Raw genomic sequence first — 22332 nt, forward strand, 5'->3', positions numbered from 1 at the left:
GGTATGGCTCCATATGAGGCATTGTATGGGAGAAAGTGTAGGTCTCCAGTGTATTGGGATGAGTTAGGAGAGAGGGCAGAGATAGTGCCGGATATTGTTAGTCAGACTGCAGAGTTAGTGGTCAAGATCCGAGGTAGGATGAAGACCGCTCAGATCTGGCAGAAGAGTTACGCAGATCAGCGGCGCAGAGATCTTAAGTTTGCCGTAGGGGATCATGTGTTCGTGAATGTCGCACTGATGAAGGATGTGACGAGATTTGGGAAGAATGGCAAGCTCAGTCCGAGATACATAGGGCCGTTTGAGATACTAGAGAGAGTTGGGACACTCGCATATAAAGTTGGATTACCGTCGAGTCTGGCGGGAGTTCATAATTTGTTCCATGTCTCCATGCTGTGGAAATACATGTCAAATCCTTCGTATGTACTGAACTATGAGCCACTTCAGCTGACACTGAACATGTCCTTTGAGGAGAGATCCGCTCAGATTTTGAACAGACAAGAGAGGAGGCTCCGGAACAAGGTGATCTACATGGTTAAAGTCAAGTGGCTGAATCATTCCTAGGAAGAATCTGCTTGGGAGACTGAAGCCGATATGAGGAGTCGCTACCCAAAATTATTCGGTATGTTTTTAAATTTGGAGAACGAAATTCAATTTAAGGGGGGAGGGAGGGAGAATTGTAAGGTCTAGGAAATTTGAATTACGTAACCTGACTGCATGCAATCTAAAATTTTATTTAAATATGTGTTTAATGATTTTTATGCATTTTATTGAATGATTATTACATGATTATGTTTTCATTTCATTGGTTGTTTAAGTTTCATGCATTATGGTGTTAAATTGTGTTCCGTGCTCGATCGAGTAACGGAGGTCGGGGATAATTAGAAAAATATTTTTATTCAATATTTTTTTAATAATTTAATATAAGGTGTATTTAAGGGTTAATTTTGAAAATGGGCATTCGTTGGGTATTTTACTCGTCGGACCGTATTTTAAACTAGTACGCAAATTTTATCGATCGAGGGACTTGTTGAGGGTTTAGGCAATATTTTAAAAAATGTACCTAAACAAAATATTTTTCGAGAGTGCTATTGGGCTTTATGGGTTTATTTTAGTACTTAATGGGCCCAAAACCCTTTTAAATTTTAATTAGGGCCCATTAATATGTTAATTTTCTACTTAAACATTTCTAACTAAACCCTAACCCTTAACCTAGCGGCAGCCGCGCCTCTCCCCCATTCAACAGCCTCCATCTTTGAGAGAAAAATAGTTGCAGCCCTCTATTAACTCCATAGTTTTCAAGCAAGCTTCCTCCCCGCTTCTCCGGTGCTAGCCCAACGCGCGTATCTTCGAGTTTTTGAGCATAAAAACTTTAAGGCACACCTTGTATCATCCATTTATCATCATTTACACCATTTATATATTTTTATATACGTTTTTGCATGAAATTTCGTTGGTATATCATATAGCATCGTTTTTGCAAAGGTTTTGACATGAACATGCATTTATCTTATGTACAACTCACGTTTTTATTTTCCATGTGCAAGGGACTGAGGAGTAAGGGTCCCAGGGGGCTTCATATGTCGAGGAGTAAGGCGTCAAGGGGCTGGAAATGGTCCGAGTTTGATATTTTGTGATAGCCGATCAGTTTCCTTGGGTGTATGTCTCAGCTATCGCTAGATGGAGAGGTTAGGGAGTTGCAACCATGCATGGCTCGATTCCAGCCAAGAAGCTGGCCCTCTTGGGTCTGTGACATGGTTGGGAGAGGGCTATGACTAGCTGGTGGTGATCTTGGAGTCGATAGAAGGGGATTGGTTGAGGTTGGTCTCGGTTGGAGTTCTTTGGGGTGATTCTCGGGTTGTTGCGGCTTGCACCGTGCATGGGCTAGGGTTCTTGGTTAGATTGGTCTAGGAAGGGTCCAAAGGTGGGCTAGGAAGTTTTGGTTCGAGGCTGGCTCAGGTTGGTTGAGAGTAGGTAGATGTTGTCATTGAAGCTCGTTATGACCGAGCTTAGTGAGGATGAGATTAGATCAAGCGAATCTTGATTAGGAACCCTTGAATTATGATTTAGATGTGGTCATCTTCAGGTAGAGTTAGCAATCTTGGCAGAGCCGTAAACACGATTTTGCATGTTTTAAAGATTCATGATATTATGGATAAGAATTTTTATGTAAATACGAAAAGTTACGTTGCATGCTTGATTTTAAGGAAAAGTTTATATATATGCATGTTTTATTAAGTGATGATTATGAGATATGTTTTTGAAGGAAGTGAGTTGATTGTGACTAATAGGAATACGTTAATACGATGATATGTAAAGCCAAGGCTCAGTGGATGAGTAATAATGTCACTGATATCCCCGCCGTCGGGTACCGCGGTTACACGTAGATGGATCCATCGTCTAATACAATGGTACGAAGTCACAACTAATGAAATGAATGAAATTAAAATTAAGAAAATTAACACATATATGTTGATATGTTGAGTTATGCTATGAAATGTTTATGCTTTAACAGATCATGATTATGCATACGATTTTACAAAGATCGTGAAACGTCTCTTTATTACTGTACTTTTCAATGTTGTCTGTTATGTACATGTATTTGCGAGAACATTACAGGTGTGTTGAGTCTTTAGACTCACTAGGTATGAATGATGCAGGTGAGTTTTTTTATCAGGAGATTGGAGGTGCCGAAGACTGAGTAGACAGGGTTGGATTTGCGCACGCTAACTCGAGGGTTGGATTTGATGATTCGACATGAGTTTTGATAATACTTTTAGCTGCAGTAATTTTCAGTATAAGATATCTATTATTTCAAAAATGTGTGATTATTAGTAGTTATTGCATGCATGCTTGTAATTATTTATTTTCGAAATGTAGTTTTTTTAAAAAAAAATTAGTAGACGTTTCATTTAATATAAGATTTAGACAAAATGATCATGGAATTAGTAATGATATTGGAATGTGGATTAATTTTTTTTTCTCCCTAGTGTGTTAAGATTTTAGTAAATGTACTGTTATTTGAAATTATCTTGAGTTCCGAGGTTACATATAAGTGTTCGATTTATAGCGGGATTTAAAATGAAATCATGATATGAAATTGTGACTCAATAGACTTGAATCATGTAAATACTTTGTGCTTTGGAATTAAGAAAGTTTATGATAGTGTCAAGAACTATATCTTTAGCATATACAGAAATGAAGTGTTAGTTAATCACCAGCTATTAAAGTGTTTTATTTCCTACAATCATGGATACGATAGGATGACTATGGATCGATATTGGGTTTAACAATAGAAATATATTTTGGGTGAATTCAAACATACGATTATGGCGACTTTTATTTAAATTTTTGGAGGTTAAATAACTTAGGGTATTTTAGGATTTATAATTGATAGAAGATCTTGAGTTAGTTAAATCTTTGATTTTTGAGATCGAAAATTTTGTATAAACGTATAAAAATGGAAAATGTCTTATGAGAGTATACAACAAATGCGTGATAGATCGACTAAAAATTTTCTAGTCCATTGGACTAAGTATGAAATGAATAAGTGAGCCTAAGCTTTTCATTAATCAAGAGTATACGAATTTCGATGACGAAATTTTTTTAAGGAGAGGAGGAATTGTAGTGCATAAAAATCAGTACACGTAAACCGCATGCATAATTTAATAGGTTAATTAATTTAAAAGAATTAAGTGATGAATTCAACATGTTTAACTTATTTTAAATTTTTATATGTTTATTTTTAACGGTATATAAATGCATTTCTTGAGTTTGAGTTTCTCAGACGAATATTTGATGCTTGGCCGGGTATAGGAGACCGGAGACGATTAAAACGATACAATTAAATGTTATATTTTTATTTTAAGTCAAGAAAATTAGTTATTTTAAATGATGCATGAATTTTAGCATTTTAAAGTTCAATTTAAATTATTAGACGATTTATAAGATTTTAGGCGCTTTAAATATAAATTTGGAATTTGAGGATATAATACTGAAATTGGGAGTAAAATATTTTTTTAATGAAATTTATGCCTTGATTAAATTATTTAATTATTATTTAAGTTAAATTAGGATTTGAAGTACTCCATTTAGCTATTTCGAAATTTGGAGATCTTAATCTCAAAATTTGGTACTTGAATATTTTATTATATTTTTTAGTGTGTCTAAATAATTAAATTAGTATGGGTTTAGCCTATTAATTTATTTTATTAGACTTTTCCTAATTCTAGTTACTTATACTAATCACACACACATACACCTAAACACACACACACATACGCGTTATTTTTGGAGGAAAAAGCTATGGTTGTATCTCACTTGAGCATCAGCCTCTTGAGCACTTATCCTAGCAATATTCTGGAGATTTCGGTGAGTTTTTGTCAAGTAAAACATCAAGGAATCATCCTCCGTTCATCCTCCACGTACCCTCACACTGGCATTCGTTTATTCGAACGTTTTTACGCAAAGGCATGTATAAACTTTTCTTTTACGCATCGATCTCGTCATATTATGTATTTTGATGTATGTTGTGCACGAAAATTCATTTTTTATGTGCAAAGTTTGGTGGGTTATGATTTAAACTATATCTTAAAATTTTGAGTCACAAAACCCGTCATTTGCTGTCATTTTGATTCATGTGGTTTATAGATCCTTTTTATGGAAACGTCTTTAACATATGATTTGTAGTACTCTGTAATACCTTTGATAGAAAATCGTAATTTTCTCATGTGAAACGAGGTAGATATGATTTTTATCGTAAACCGCACAAGCTGTGAAATTTCTGTGTCATAAAACCCGTCACCCTATGTTATTTCGAATTCTGCGACTTATAGGTTGATTTTTGGAAATGTTTAAACATATGATTTGTATTACTCTGTGTTATCTTCGATTGGATAGTAAATTCATAACTTTCTGATAAGAAACGAGGGAGATATGATTTTTGTCGTAAAACAGCACAAGCTGTGAAATTTCTGTGTCACAAAACCCGTCACCCTCTATTATTTCGAATTCTGCGACTTATAGTTCGGTTTTCGGAAATGTTTTAAAAATATAATTTGTAGCAATTTGTGTTATCTTCGTTCTATAGCAAATTCGCAATTTTCTGATTAGAAATGAGGGAGATATGATTTTTATCGTAAACCCGCACAATCTGTGAAATTTTTATATCACAAAACCCATAACCCTTTGTTATTTCTAATTATGCGAATTATAGGGTTGATTTTCTGGAAATATTTTCAACATATGATTTGTATCATTCTGTGTTATCTTCTGTTCAATAGTAAATTCGTAATTTTCGGATAAGAAATGATTAGGATATGATTTTTATCGTAAAACCGCACAAGATGTGAAATTTCTATGTCACAAAACCAGTCACCCTCTGTTATTTCGAATTCTGCTACTTATAAGTTGGTTTTCTAGAAATATTTTCAACATATGAATTGTAGTACTACTCTGTGTTATTTTCGATTCGATAGTAAATTCGTAATTTTCTGAAAAGAAATGAGAAAAATATTATTTTTATCGTAAAACCGCTCAATCTGTGAAAATTTGGGCATGTTCTTCACGTTTTCTCAAGTTTTGGTTGAAGGCTTCGTTGGGATCTCCTGGATCATTGCAGTTGTGATTGGGGCAGCATGTCCAGAGCGTTTCAATGAAGCCTTAGACGTTTTTAAGTATGATCGACGTGTAAAAATATTTTATTTTGAAGGTATGTGATTTGTCTTCTGGCCACCCGGTAAAGCATGACGGGGGACGTATGATTATGAGATTGGAAAGCAGTAAATCATGATCGGGGACCTCTCCACCCGGTAAAGTATGACCGGGATTTATGTATGTGGGAGTGGACATCAGGTCGAAAGGCTGTGGTGATCTCTGCCAGCCCAGTACTGTGGTTTATCTGATCAGGTGATATATGTTACGAGCCACTTGCTTTGAACATATTTCTACGCAAAATTAAGTATGATTATTTATGTTATGATGGAAGCAATTTTATGAAAATGTTTATGCAGTTATGACACATCTATGTGTATGTATGCTCAGCTTTTATTTCGTACACGTTACTTTCAAATGCATGTGATTTCATTAAGCACTATTTGTTATCATGGTTTATGCTTGTTGAGTCTTTAGGCTCACTAGACTTGATCGATGCAGATGTTGATGCTTTTGAGGAGACAGGAGGTGCTGACCAGTGAGCTTGCTAGGACTTTGTGCAGTAGAAACCCGATGACCGCTATTGTTATGAAAGGATTTTATGGAGGTTAAATTTTTTACTCTGATTTATCTATTCAAAATTTTGTTGGCAAATAAATATTTTCAAATGCTCGTTTTCGAATAATATTTCTTTTAGTTGTTATGAATGATATTTTTATACCGTGGAAATTTTACGTACTTGGACTAATTTCAAGATTTTAGTCAAATATTTTATTTAATTCAGAATACGAGGATTTACTATTAAATAAAAAAAATATTTCTCCGCAAATTTTAAAATAATACTAGAAATTTATTATGGGATATTACATGATGGATTAAGAATGAAACAAAATCTAATCACTCCATGACCCTATAAGACAAACAAGGCCCTACAGTATTTATTAAAATAATTTCAACCGTGTGGTGAATACTGTAAATAAATTCAACGTGAGGACGAGATCGCAAAGCTTCAAAACGTTGGGGGAAATCAGGTTGAAAGTTTACCTATTTTCTCATTTTTCTCGCTTTACCCTCGGTGAACTCGAAGTTTGTTCCGTTTCTGTGATGGGTTTCGGTGATAAGATTCTGGGATTTTTCACTATGTGTATGAATTATTGATTGATTCTGAACTGTGTTTAGCTTATATTTGTTTCTCTGGCCTTTTTCTAGTCGTTCTTCTCCCCTCAATTCAAGGTAAAGGGTAGTTTGATTTCAGTAGTTGACAATGAATAAAGGAGCAGGCATAGGAGGCGTCGCTGGTGGCGGTGGACCCACTGCCGCTGCGTCGGCGGCGGCGGCCCAAAAGCAGAAAGCACTTCTTCAAAGGGTGGATGCGGATGTGGGAAATCTTGTTGAGAATTTCGCGTACCTCGTTAACGTGGCTCGGGTACTCTTGAAATCCTTTCTTCTATAGCTTTTTTAAAGGCTGTGTGTATTGGAATGTTTATATAGTTTAGGATTACAATGTGGGAAATATGTATGATGTATGAAACTTTAATTAATCTGATATCATAGAGTTGCAATTGATTTGATTTCGTTGTGCTTATTTGTTTTTCCATTGTTAGAGTATGCTTCATAATAGCCATAATAAAAGTAGTAGTGGTGAATGATGATATCCGGGTGAATCGGGGGAGCCGGATAGGGGCAATTCACCGGATTTGATAAGAGTTCTTGTGCAGGGAAAATGAATAAGAAATATATCTGTCAACTATGGCTTCTACCGTGTCCTGTAAATAAGGAAATGAACTCCTGAATGGGCGCCAGATGGGTGTCCGGCGTGGCCACTCCGATGATTAAGTCAGCAGGTTGAAGATGAAGGATAATGACAATATATGTGAAGATATATGTGATTTTCAAGAGCTTAGAATAAGAATGTCTGAATCTCTCCAATGAAATACATACCTTCTATTTATAGAAAATAAGGTGATGAGTATCTTGTTTTCAGTGCCTACTTGCTAGTGTTACGCCATCTTACTTTTCTATCGTGTCACATCAGTAGGATTCTGTCAGAAACGCTTATCGAGGTAATGTTTTACCTACTCTCGCACTCGAGTGCGGCATTGTTATCGAGGTACTTGAGTAGAAATCACCCGGGAGTTTATATGAGAGCCCGAACTTCTGGTAGCCCGAGGAGATGTACCGGACACTCACCTGTCTGGTCTCTGACGAACTCTTCCCGCAGATTTACCCAGAAATTGGCAATTCATTTAATATCCCGAGTCATTAATGACTCGGGCCTTTATGGGCGTATCACCGCCCATCCCTTAAATAGTCGGGTTAGAGTCTTATTCGCTGTCTCGATCAGTCATGCTTCGACTCCAACAGTAAAATAATCAGTCTTGTTTGTAACAGCATCAGGCTTCATGTCTCCCATAGATGAGATGAGATGCAAGGGCTTCAAGTCTCCCGAGCTTTAAATAAGATGTCGGGGCCTCATATCTCCGGAATTTTAAACAAGATGTCGGGACCTCATATCTCCCGGACTTTAAACAAGATGTCAGGTGCCTCATATCTCCCGGACTTTGAATATATTGTCGTTTAGTATTCTCGGGCAGTTGGGATAGGCAGGGAGCTCTTCAAATGCGCCTCTTCGGCAGGAGCTAGCAGCTGCTTGAATAGCCTAAGCCCGGTTGGGGTAGCTCCCTCTAGGAAGAGGTTGCCCTGGGTAGGCTGCTCAGTTTGGAGGGGCTGATGGTGAGGAGGAGTGGTTGATTGGGTTGTCTGGGAGGTGCCCTAGTCTCTCTCCCGGTTGCTCTCTAACAGTATCAGCTTCGGGCTTGTTGTAGCCTTTCGCTTCCTCTGAACGAGGGGAACATGATCTTCAGATTCTTCTTGGGAGCTTGCCCGAATGGCTTCCCTTTCGAATTGAGCTCCTCCCCGAACAAGTTCGTTCAGCCGGGCAGCCTCCTCCTTAGCCACATGCCGGGTTGCCTCCTCATCGGCTCTTTTCTTCTCGGCAGCCGCTCTCCGAGGTGCCAGTTTTCTCTCCTGTGCCGCCTTTGCAGCTGCCCACTTCCTGGCAAAAGGCCTCTTGTTTCTTTGTATTATCTGCACAAGAAGAAAAAAGGTAGTTAGAATGATTACAAAACAATAAGGCAAGAAAAAAATAAAAAGGAAGTTCGGAAAGAGACAGTTACCGGACGAGCGCCCGAGCCAGCAACTTCATCAATTACCCAGTCGACTGGGTCCTCTAACTGAGCACTCAACCTGTAAATTATTAAATTTTCCTCAGAGAAGAGGGTGGAGGAGTAAAATTTTTGATCCTCTACCAAGTCTTGGCTTCGGGTGAATGGTTCCTCAATTTTGTATGATTTTGGAAGAGAGGGTTGTGTAGGAAGGGAAGGGAGAAAACCAGTTAAGCAAGAAATAGGGGCCGGAAGGCGGATACAGAAAAAGCGTCATTTCCACACTTTCTGGGAAGAAGGGATATATCATCAAAGAATCTATAATTGAGCCGGGCAGACAGGGAGAAAGCGTTGTCTCCTAGCCAACAAACAAAAAAATAATGAAGAATAAGGGGGGTAATGAGAAGGTTGTGCATGCGGAAAAGGACGTAGACCGAGGCCATAATCCGGAAAGAGTTAGGGTGAAGTTGGTTGATAGATACACCAAAAAACTTGGCGACCTCGATGTAAAAAGGGGGACCTCGATGTAAAAGGGGGGATGGGAAATCGGAGACCATTTTTGACTTGGTCTCGAAAGAAAGTGGTGAAGTCAGGAGGGGGTTGTTTGCCCTATCCAAGGGATCGAGAATTAAAATTTCGAAGGTGGAGGGAATGAGCCGAGAGTCCTAAGCTCCTCGTCCGCTCCCGAGCGCAGAGTGCTGTTCATTGAAGCGAACCAGAGAATTTCTGGAGTCTCAGATTGGGGTGGAGAGGAAGCTCGGGCTTTACCCTTAACCTTCCTATTTTTGAGAGCTTGGGAAGGGCCGGAAAAGGAGGATTTGGATTTTCTGGGTGGGGGTTTCGAAGAGGATTGAGTAAAGAAGCGCTTTGGGGAGGAGAATGGGGGGATCGGAATGCATCGCGGTGGACTCGTAGCTAAGCGGGCCTCACGCATTCACTCCGGAAGTGAATGAAAAAAGAAGGTGTGTTATTATATATAAGCGAAGGGGGGGTATGATCTCGTACGATGATCTAAAGTTGAATCGGACGGTTAGGATGCATCTTGGAAATTGTGCGGGAAGATGAAAAGAGAGGCGCAGATATCGAAGCGTGTCAGACTTATCATATTACCGGAATACAAAGCGTTTCGAACCGTTTGAATTCTTGGGCATACGTCATCATGACATCATCCCAACTTCCCGAGAATACTAAAGGACAAAATATTCAAAATCCGGGAGATATGAGGCCTCGACATCTTGTTTAAAGTCTGGAAGATATGAGGCCCCGACAAGATTTAAAATCCGGGAGATATGAGACCCCGACATCTTATTTAAAGCCCGGGGGACTTGAAGCCCCGACATCTCATCCCATCTCTAGGAGCTTCAGGAGATGTGAAGCTCCGATGCGATTATAAACAAGATTGATTATGTAAATAAATATAAGGGGTTCTCACACCAAGTTGACTAGGCTTTTGATCTCGGGTTTTGCTCTTTGGCCTATGGATTAGTATTAGTGTTAGTCCTTCCGTCGAGGGTCGACTTTAGTGGGATGGAGAGACCTAAAAAAGGGCTACCATCAGTACAACATCGGTTACGTGGTCCATGTTCACAATATTGGCTAATGATGGAATTAAGATGCTTTCATCCAATACCTTAGATGGGTGAAATTCGTTCGTAGGCATCAATCTCTCAAGGAGTTTATAGTGAGCATATTATCAAATAATATCTGAAATCCTTCCAAACGTAGTTCATTTTTGGATTTGGGTTGTCGGTGATATTTGCTGATCAAACTTAATTATAATAGCATAGAATGACATCTTCTATATACATAACTGCAATAGATTGTTTTTAATAAATCCCCTATACATCTTGTATGAAATTCATCCTCTCTTCCCTTTTCTGAGTATAAAAATTGTGCCATGATTCTGCACGTTGCTTATCCAGCTCATATTCCTCGGTTAACTAGTGATTTTTTAAAAGATTGAGTACATCTGATGGTGCTTCTCATCTTTTAGGTTAATGATGCTCCGGTTCAAAATTCTCAAGAATCTTTCATGATGGAGATGCGTGCTGCGAGAATTGTGGGTTTTGGATTTTAGTTAACTTATATCCACAACATTTTCTATCCGTTTTTTCCAGCTAATTCTACTGTCTCTATGAAACAACTCTATCAAGTTTTGCCTTTTGGATTACCAAGTATTTCTGTTAAATAACAGGTTCAAGCAGCTGACTCTTTGCTTAAGTTGGTGTCCGAATTAAAGCAGACAGCAATATTTTCCGGATTCGCGTCTCTCAACGACCATGTGGACCAGAGAACAGATGAGTTCAATAAACTTGCGGAAAATACAAATGGAATGTTGGCTGAAATTGGAGAGGAGGCAGCAGCTAGCCTTAAGGAGCTTGAATCCCATTACTATTCCTCGATCCTGAGATCCGTCATGGGTCAAGAACTGTGAAGTAAGATGGCCGGATAGATTTTCTGGGATTAGGTTGTTGAAAATTGATTCAGTAGAACACATACTTCTTATGCAAAACATGCTTTGATTTCTTGAATCTATCTGACTGATATTAATCAGGGGGCAAATAAATCAGAGTCTACAGTTCGAGTCTGTTAGCTCCTTTAATTTTGAATGTATCTGCCAAAATTGATTAATATTGGTTTGAGAATAATCTGGATTCGAGTGTAGTTTGAAAATATTGTACTCGGAACATATTCGGGTACAATACTTTTACATATAAAATAAAACAACACGCGCGACAACCCAAAATATTAATGAACCAAATCGACTTTATTACCAAATCATAACAAAGCAGCTCATGAACTTGTATCCTTTGGTCTCAGAAATTTGGTGTATGTTGATTACAAAGATTGTAGTCCTTTTTATTTAAGTCCATTTGTAAGAAAGTGACGTAGATGTGATAATTGAATGATTGATAATATTTGATTGATTAATGTTAGATATGATAAGATATTTAATTTGAGAGATATATAATATCATGTGTGATGTGAAATTAATAAGATAGATAAAATCATGATAAATGTATGAATGATCCAGATACCCTTCATCTTAATATTTATTTTATTTTTCATTATTGTTTTTTCCTTCAAGAAGACCCACTTGGAATTTTTAGGGATTTAAAATCAGGGGTATTTTGGTGATTTGTCTTTTGTGGTGTACCCGGATAGATTTTATCCTTCTTAAATGCCATGATTTGTTCTCCAACATAAATAGTAAAATTATCAAAGAGATAGTCAATGTCAAATTTAAAAATCAAACCAAACAAAATATTAATAAATAATCCAACTTTAATACTACTTACCAAACTGGGCCTGAATGTATTAATTTTATCCTCAAAAATAATAATAATAATAATAACAAAATTGGCGCATAGCCATGGTAAGCAGAAATTGAATCAACCCAATGGTTTGGATTAATTTTTAGTTTACAATATGGTTCAGACCGGGTTCTAAAATCAATCAAACCAAATAAAATTGTTTCATTTAAAGTTTAGATAAAAGAGAATATCAAACCAAATCGATATCATACAATAGACTTGTTGAAAAGTGAACTTGTTATTATTTGTAATTGATTTTATTTTCTAAATTATTTTTTAGCTCTCTGCTTTATATTTCAATATATGTTTGTTGATGTATTTAATAACGGATGATTGTAGAGTTTATTACGAGGTTAAAGTAAAATATTTTGAAGAATCGTATTTTCTATATTAAATTTGTTATGTCATTCCCCATATATTACAACAATACAGGTACCTATGCATGTGTATATAGATGTAAGTTTATTTATGAGAGCTAATTCATTAATTTCAAATTATATTAAAAAATAATCAAATTATTTTACTTAAAAAAACAAAGTTTAAAAACTGATTATTCAAACAAAACCGAAAATTTAGGTTTGTTTTTTTATTGTTATTTGATTTTAAGCGGTTAGATTTAATCGACAGACTTGTTTCGATTCAGTTCTTGTTTTTGTTTTTGTTTTTTTTTTTTTTTCAAATTTTTTAAATAAAGTTTAGGGGCAGGGCACATATCTTCTAAAGAAAGAAATGAGTCCGTGGATGAGAGTGACGGAATTAAAATAATTCACCGCTATTCGGTTTACCGTTGACCCGGTAAACAAACCTGTTGACCACGGTTTGGCTGGTCCAAGTCTAGGTCCAACCTGAATCATGGCCAGGTCTAACTTGAACTTGCTGTTGTTCTGACCGAAGTAATCGTAGGGATTCTCCAAAACCCGCATCGAAAACACAACGAAATTTAAAATTTTTCGAGATTTAACAATCTATCGTTTGCCTTTTACTAATAAAACAACACTTGCATATGATAAATTAAATGTACAAAAAGATATTACTAAACGACCTAAGTCGTGGTTACTCATGTCTTTTTTTATTCTGACATCCGATCCATAAATGAATAGATCTACCACCAATAATAGACAATAGACAACTATCCGATTTATACGAACAAGAAATATGATATTACAACGAAACCAGTACACAATGATATATAGATTGTAGGAATACACGAAGAATAAAATTTTCGACATCAAATCTCAAATATAAATTTGAAAGTTTGAATGAATTGCTTCCCACGGCCAATCCCTATATTATGTATATATACTATTATATAATTAATTAGATTTTATTTTACTTAAGATAATTTGATTTTATTTGAAAAATAAAATATATATACAAGCTTAAATATAATTTTCCATCATATTATAAAGCTTAAAACTAGGCGTTTCAATTAACTCGTTAATTAACGTTTCGAGCGGCGAATAAATCTCGAATAAATCCAAAACTCATTATTTTTATCCCAAATTTTAAATATAAATTTTAAGATTTATTCTAACCTTCCAAGTCATGAGCCACCCCCGTGGACCCATGGATTCAATTATAGCCTTTTAATTTTTGTTTTTGACCCTTAACCGATCAACCTGAGCCATCTCCCGATTTACTCGAGCAACGCCCGAGCCACCTCAAGCCAACCCATCTAGGCACCCTCCTGACAAAGCCTGACCCAAGGAACCAGCCCCCAAGTCGCTCAAGCTCTCCTGGACCGAAGCACCAAATTTTAATTATGTGCTTTTGTGTGTGTGTGACTCCTTGCAAATCTAGGACTCCTAACCCAACTAGGACTCCCCCAGCCAAGCCACCATCGAGCCCACCTATCTATAACCATCCCTGGACGAAGCCCAGACCAAGCCCAGACCAGCCTAGCCAACAGAACCCAAGTACGAAGCACCTGAATCATAAAGCTGCATGCGCGTTCCCTTACTGTCTCACGGGCACCACTTCTCCTCGAGCCAGCAGCGAACCAAACCACCCTAGCCCCTGACCCGACCCCTTCCCATTACCTTAGGACCCTGATGGACCACTAGCCTAGCCCCTACCAAGCCACAGCCCCCCTGCACAGCAGCTGTCACGAGAAGTGCTTGGGGAGAGTCCTAACTTTTGTGGACTCCTCCCCACGAGACCTAACCATGCTAGGACTCTTCCTAGGATATAGCCACGACCTTTAGGACCCAACCCTCAGCCCTGGTCGAGCCCCAAGACCCCATGCATAAGAACCCAACCTCTTGAATATTGTACAAGCCAAACACCCACGGCTCTTTCCTCCTGAGTCTTTCCTTCGGTCCCAGCATAAATTCCCTTTTTAATTTATCATGTTTTGGACCTAATTCATTCGTATTTGATCATGTTTTGGCATATCCTAATTCATGGCAGCCCCTTAACACATAGAACATATTTTTGGAACCAAATAACACGAGTTTAGAACTTGTATATTCATGGTTACAAAATAAAAGATTGTGTGACTTGTTTTCATGCAAATTCATAAACAATTATATAATATGGTGTGATGATGAGTAAAAGGAGAATATGACGTGTCTTTGTGTTTTAAACGCATGAAAAATCGTTGACGATTCGAAGAACGATGGCACGAAGACGGTGGCTTGATTTTCCCTTGCAAACCTTCAAATTTTCTTCTTAATTTGATGATGTGTGTGCCGTGTATTTTTGGGAGAGTATTTGCACGTTCAAGGGGTGTGGGTTATGGTGGTTATGGGGTTTAATTGTACATTATATATTTTGATTAAAAACTAATCAAGCCTTGGCCCATTAAGAGGTTAATTAGGCCCATTAGCTCTTAATTAAAATATTTAAAAGATTTAAAAATAATTTTGCTTAAATAAGTTTGTACATTTATTAGCCTGATCGCCTAAACGTTCGTATTTTTGTTGAAAAACAACACCGATGAAAATTACGTCCTGGCGTATAAAATCACCTAAAACCCCATATTTTCAAAAATAAGAAAAAAGCATCACCTTTAATTTAAATAATTAAAACAATTATCAAAAAAAAATTCTATTTTTCAGCCATCGGTCCCCGTTCCTCGATCGCAACTCGAATAACCTTTAAAAATACATTTTTATGCAACAATGTAAAAAAATATATTTTAAACATGTAAACATGCACACAACATAATTAATTCATACAATTAAAACATTTAATTGAAATACACGAGGAGTTTAATAATTGCATGCATGTGGTTCGCGTGAACTTTTAAATTTTCGGGGCGTTACATCAACCAGTTCTTAGAAGATTTTGAAGCTATAAAACAAACTGGTTGATTAGGTTGATCAGTTCAATTGACTTTGTAAGTATTTCCACAACGACTGCCAGTTAAAATGATCTCATTAGTTGAGTTTCTAACTGAGCAAGTGTGTAAGTTGAACTGAACTGAGAAATTGTGGTCGCATAACTGACTGATGTTGATCAAGTTATAATTCAAATTCTCAACTAGTAAGACATCTTTGATAGTAAAGTTACCATGGATAAACTTATCTTTACCCACAGTTTTACCTTTAGAGTTGTCTCCAAAACTGATGTTTGGACAAGCGTATTTGATCAGTTGGGATAGCAAATTTGCATTCCCTGTCATATGTTGCGGGCATCCACTGTCCAGATACCAGATTGGTTCTTTGTTTGTACCTATCACTTGTAATCACACACAATGAATAATTGGTACCCGTATCTATTTGGGTCCTAAACTAATTAGTTTTTTAGGAACCCAGACTTGGATCAGTCTGACTGACTTTCCAGTTGTTGTGTTCCAAATGATTTTTCCCGACTTGTGTGAGCTTGGTGTGTTGTGTGCAGATGAGGCAATATGTGCTTTAGCCTTGTTCAACTGGCTGTTCAACCTATATCTTTTCTGAACTGGTTTACAGTTATAGTAATTGGAATAGCCATTTCGACAAATCAGGTGTTTGTTGCTGAACATTTTAGGTGGTCGGCTACACAAATCAATTAAAGTTTTAGGGCTACAACCAATTCCATATCTTTTAAGCTTGTTCTTATTTTCAATAGGTTGTTCAACTGGTCTACATGGCTCAAGTTGTTCTTGTACAACATCTGATTTGACAAAGTGAATATATTTCCATTTGCCCATGTTTAGTTTTGGCTGAGTATCACTGGTAGAAGTTTTATCATGATTGCTAAAGCCTAAACCAGTTTTGTCGGTAACTTATTTTTGCATATCTTGCATTTCAGCTAGTGCAACTGACGATTTATTCCATGCCTGAATAAGCTCAGTTTGCTTTGTATTCTCAACCATTAACTGCTGAATCATAGATTGATTCTTGCTTCTTTCAGCATTCAGCTTAGCAATCTCCCGTTCAAAACTCAATAGTTCAACTGATTTATCAGTTTCAGTTTTATCGTCATTTGGATCAATTTGCTTTTCTTTGGCCTTCTCAACTGAGAGAGCAAGCTTGTGATACTCGTTGACCATGTAATGTAATGTGGAAATAAGTTCATAACGTGTAAAGTCAATTGAACAAAAATCGAATACCTGTTCACTGGTTGATTCTAGTTATGTGTCATCAGCCATCAGGCACTTGACTTCTTCATCATCGTTAGAGCTGCTCAAGCTCTCAGGTTCTGATTCATCGCTGTCAGATTCAGTCCATTTGGATTTACTTTTATCATTTAGAAGAACTTCGTGTTTATTTCTGAATGATTTCTTATCATCTTGGTTCTTCTCCTGTGCTCATGTGATTTCTTTCCCTTTTTAGCTGACACTCGACTATCCTTCTTTGGCTTAGGACAATCGACAATGAAGTGTCCAGTTTTGCCACAGTTGTAGCAAGCATTTGGTTCTTCCTTGGTGTTATTCCTCTGATATTTTCTTTGAAAGGAGCCTTGATTTCTTCTCATGAATCTTTCAATTTTTTTGACAAATAATGACATTGCGTCATTGCTTTACTGATCAACAGTTTTCTCAACTGAACCAGTTGGTTCTAGTTTGATAGCACTAAGAGTTGTTGTAGCTGCTGGTGTAGGAAGGTTCACCTTCTCTCATTTGCAACTCGAACTCATAGGCCTTCAGATCAGAAAATAGATGATGTAATTCGACATTATTCTGGTCATTTGATTCTCTTATAGCCATTGTCTTAACATCTCATTCCTTGGGAAGACCTCTGACTACCTTCAACGCTACTTCTTTATTTGAGTACACCTTTCCAAGTTCATTCAACTCGTTTATTATGCTGCTGATTTTCTCATCATAATCGTGCATAGATTCTCCAATCTTCATTTTAATATTATCGAATTTTTGAACAGCAACTGAAATTTTATTCTCTTTGTATTGTTCATTGCCTTCGCAGAGCTGAGTCAACTTCTCCCAAATTTCTTTTGCATTCTTGCACATATTTATTTTGCTGAAAGTGATTTTATCTAGCGTTTTGTACAAGATATCTTTGGCCACATTGTCCAAGTTGGCTTTTATTTTATCCTCTGCTGTCCATTCTTCTCTTGGCTTTTCAATACGGTGTTGTGCGCCATCAGTTATGGGAACAACAATATTGCTTTCAGTATTCTCATGGTTCCGTCAGTAATGACATACCACATGTCATCATCTTGTGCAGCTAGATGAGCATGTATCCTAATCTTCCAGTCATCGAACTCTTGTCTTGAGAACATTGGAATTTTGTTGAAGGAAGACATGATAATCGGATTTTGTAGGTAGGAATATTCTGAAACAAGATTCAACTGTTCTGATAACACTTGATAGGATCGGTTGGTAGGTGAAAGAGTGTTTAGAAGGGGGGTTGAGTAAACACTCTATAACTTACCTCATTTTGAAATAATGAGTCAGCTTAGTGATAAAATGAACTCGAGAATATTGTTATGTCAATGTCAATCAGTTAACTAATGAAAGTGAAGAAATAAACTGACTGAAAAATAGAATAAAATTGAAATTAAGAGAAACAAGATTTATGGATGTTCGGAGATTTCAATCACTCCTACATCACCCCTTCTATCTAAAAGATAGGTAATTCAGTAAAAGACTTCGATCAATACAAGACTTGTACAGACCCCCTTCAGTTTTGGACTTAACAATGTCAAACTGAAACTCTTAGTTTCAATGTCGTTTATCAGTTCACAACTGATCTGAAACTACTTAGCACAACTGATCTCTAAAAGATCGAAAATTACAACAATAAGTGTTTGTGCTTATAAGCTCGATGTATAGCCTTGAATTCTATGAATGTGTTTGTTAAGTGTGAGATTTTGAAATCTTTTGACTATGAACAGAAAGTTTGTGAGGACATTTCAGCAGGATAACAGCTTGGTAGTTTTGTTCGTTATATCTGTCTCAGCTGCTCTTCTCGGCTATTTATAGGCTTTGTTTCCAATGATAACAATGAATACGTTTGAATCTTTCTATTCATTGTTTGCCATGTCAATACCCTTCTGAAAATCGTACACTATAGTATTACTGAAATGCGGCATTCCCACTACATGTTGCAGTCTGCCTTTGTAAAATTGTCGGTTGATAGTTACATTCCTTAACTGATGACGTGTCATACTATCTTATCAGTTTGACACAGCCGATAGAGTTAGCTGATAGCTCTCAACTGATTGTAGTAAAACTGATCAGTTCCAACTGATCATCCAGTCCACTACATAGTTCAGTTAGCTTAGTTAAGTTGTCTTAGCTGCGCACTAATCTTAGTTAAGCATCAATTCTTTTCAGTCTTCTTGATCAGTTAGTTCAATCTTTATATTCTTGGTTTGTCAAACTTCCAAAATTAAGTTTGCAACACCTTTTTCTACATTCCAAACTTAGAAGGCCTTGAAGTATGGTGAAAAAGCCGACAATAATGAAAGAATTAAACGAAGGAATCGAGCTCAAGCTATAAAATATTTTAGGGTTGCGATAGTTTCTGAAAGCTTTTCCGGAAGCGTAATCGGGAATTAACCCGGACTGCAAAGTACAATTTCAACTTAAATTGATAGCTATAGTGTAGCACTAATATCTATGGAACCTTATTGAATGGCTTCAACTGAAATTAATGAGCTAAAAGAGCAACTCCAAGATTTTTTAGACAAGAAACAAATCATTCCAATTGCCTCTCCTTAAGGAGCTCCAGTCTTATTTGTAAAGAAGGAGGGTGAAAGTACAAGGTTGTGTATCTATCTACAAAGAACTCAATACTATCATAATAAAGAACAAATGTCATCTTCAAAGAATAGATTATCTTTTTGATCAGTCAAAATGAGGTAAGAATTTTTTTTCAAAGCTCGATCTAAGGTCAGACTACCACAACTGAAGGTCAAAGTAGAGGATTTTCCTAAAGCAGCCTTCAAAACAAGGTATGAACATTATGAGTTCATGATAATACCTTTTGATCTGACAAATGCTCCAACAACATTCATAGATCTCATGAACAGAGTGGTCAATAAATTCTTCGACAATTTTGAGGTAGTATTTGTTGATGGCATTGTTGCATATTCAAAAATGAGGAAGACTGCACGGAACATCTTCGTCGAACTCTACCGGCGAAGTGTGAATTTTGGCTCAAAAGTGTTACATTCTTACATCATATAATCTTTGAAATAGACACATCAGTGGAACACAAGAAGGTGGAGGCAATCATGGACTGGCATTGACAGTAAACTGGAATAGAAATTCGAAGCTTTCTGGGATTAGTCGGCTATTATAGAAAATGTTTTAAATGATTCTTTTCAATAGTTATTCCCTGACCAATCTTATTAGAAGAACTCTAAATTCAATTAGAGTGAAGAATGTGAGAAGAGTTTTTAGATACTGAAAAAGAAACTCGCTTCTACGTCAGTATTAGTACTTCCCAAATAAGACAGGAATTTCACAAGTCACAATGTTATATCAATGGGAGGATTGTGATGTGTTCTCATTCAAGAGGGGAAAGTAATCGCGTATGCATTAATGCAAATAAAATCATGTGAGCAATTACCCAACACATGATATTGAATTAGCCACAATAGTATTTGTGCAAAAGATCCGGAGGATCAACTTTTTTGGTGCCAAATGTGACATAATTACCAATCACTAAAGCCTTAAATACCGTTCATACAAAAGGAATTAAACATGAGGCATAAACGGTTGATCAAAATAATGAAAGATTATGACAAACTCACTACAGTGCCTACAAGAATCAATGAAATTGAATCAAGACCAAGATCTTTCCTTAACAAAAATTAAAGAACTAGAAATTTTTAGTCCACCTTGGCAGTACCAAGATGTGTGCCGAGATTTAAAGAATTTTTTTTTGAAATAAAATGAAACAAGATTTGGCTGCTAGGTGTTAAACTTTTCAACAAGAGAGAACATCAAAGGCCTAAATGACCCTTTCAACCACTAGAAATACAGATAAGGAGATAAGAGCATATTTCTATGGACTTTTGTGATAGAACTACAAAAAATAAAGACAAAATCATGATGAGATTTTAATAATGGATAGGTTAACAAATCCGCATTTCCTACATGTCCATATAAATTATAATTTGGACAAGGTGGCAACCTTGTTTATAGAAAATATTGTAAGACTACACAGTGTTTTGGCAAGCATTTTGTCCGATAGGGACCCAAATTTTGTTCTGATTTTGGAAATTTTTCTTTAAGTCATGGATACCAAGATCACTCTCAGCACATTTTGTCAATCCCAAACTGATAGCCAAACTCAGAATAAAAATACATACTCTTGAAGTTATTCTTAGGGCATGTGCCATAGACTTCAGAGGAAATTTAAGTAAAAACCTCCCCTTGATTGAATTTGCCGATAATAATAATTATCGTGGAAGTATTGAAATGGCTCCTTAAAAGGCCATGTATGGACGAAAGTGTAGGTCACCTATATATTGGAATTAATCGGAGAGGAAGATATCACGGTACATGAAATGTTCAAGTAATTTTTGATAAAGTAGTTCTTGAAGATACAAGTAATATTTGTTCTTGTTCGAGTTCAACCAAGGTTCTATCCAAACGTCGATCAAGTTCGAACCATGCCTTTGTTTTATTGTAAGTGGGCTTATATATTTTTTTAAAGGCTTATGTATGTTTTAAATTTTAATCATATACTGTATGTTTTGCTATAATCGTTTGCTTTATATTTTCATCTTTTGCTAAGTTCTAATCCGATCCGATTCATTCCATTCGTTTCGTTTCAATTTGATCTGCCTGATCCATCTCAATGGATAAATTTCGCACTTTTTCTGTGTTAGAACAAATACCACATTATTTGTATTTCTCATATGTAAAGACATTGTTTTTTTTAATTAGATTGGTTTTTGGCTATTTGCTTCGAGTCATATTGTTTTCAATGAAATTGTTAAAATATATTGGATGTCATCTACGCCTCAGTCTCTCAGGGCTTGACAATAAAAAGTTGACTTTGCAATTATATATACAACATGAGAATTTTAATTAATTGGAAGTAAAAATATCCTATGGGATTAGGATTATAAATTTTAATTAGAGCGGGATTCCTAATGTGATTAAGAATTTAAAATTTATAAATATTTCATTGTTGTTTATTTGAAATAAAACAAATTTTGCAACAAAATTTTTCCCCCTCTCCTCTTTCAAGAAAAATTTCGGCCACTTCAATTTTTCACAAGCCGTCGGAATTCCGAAATTCCGGCGATCCAATTTTGACGCAAATTTCGTTTATATCTTTAGTGTGATCTATACGGGAAATCAAGTCTCTGATCGTTGACCATAATCAACTATCGAAAAGGAGCAAAATCCGTTCATATGAATTATAAGAATGCCCGACTCCGCTAATCCATGATTGGTTTGGTGTCCCGCGGTAAATATGAAATGATAAACAAATCTACACCGTATGGATGTTGTAAGTCATATACCATCCAATGAATGTTTTGAATGTCAAAACAAAAAATTTAAACTTATGATGCGTCTTAGATGCAAGAAAACGGTACTCCAACATCTAATATTGATGAAAGTGCAACGATGTCTCTGTAAAGAAAGCATTCAAAACATTATATTTTAACATATTATATGATTTAAAAGATTTAAGTTTCAATGGTTTGGAAGATTGGATCCAGTCGTATGTCCAGCTCCATTCAGTAATGATATATTCTTGATACGTGCTTTCGATACTGCATCGGCAAATGACTTGTCTATTAATCATTTGATTTCAGTACTAATATTTTTTACTTTGGCATAAAAAAGAAAT

At 36.4% G+C, this 22332-nt stretch overlaps 1 protein-coding gene across 2 annotated transcripts; it reads left to right on the forward strand.

Moving 5' to 3' along the window:
* Positions 1-6655: 6655 nt before the first annotated feature.
* On the forward strand, positions 6656-11415 carry LOC140833934 (mediator of RNA polymerase II transcription subunit 22a-like). 2 transcript variants are annotated; one of them, XM_073198465.1, is made up of 4 exons: positions 6659-6793; positions 6883-7075; positions 10807-10872; positions 11008-11415. In XM_073198465.1, the coding sequence occupies exons 2-4, from the start codon at positions 6914-6916 to the stop codon at positions 11245-11247; spliced, it is 468 nt and encodes a 155-aa protein (XP_073054566.1). In that variant the 5' UTR covers positions 6659-6793; positions 6883-6913; the 3' UTR covers positions 11248-11415. The 2 variants fall into 2 exon arrangements, with proteins under 2 accessions (XP_073054564.1, XP_073054566.1); XM_073198463.1 differs by having other exon boundaries at positions 6656-7075.
* The last annotated feature ends 10917 nt before the right edge of the window (positions 11416-22332 follow it).

This window comes from Primulina eburnea, chromosome 6 (assembly GCF_022965805.1).
Source record: "Primulina eburnea isolate SZY01 chromosome 6, ASM2296580v1, whole genome shotgun sequence".
Classification (NCBI taxonomy): domain Eukaryota; kingdom Viridiplantae; phylum Streptophyta; class Magnoliopsida; order Lamiales; family Gesneriaceae; genus Primulina; species Primulina eburnea.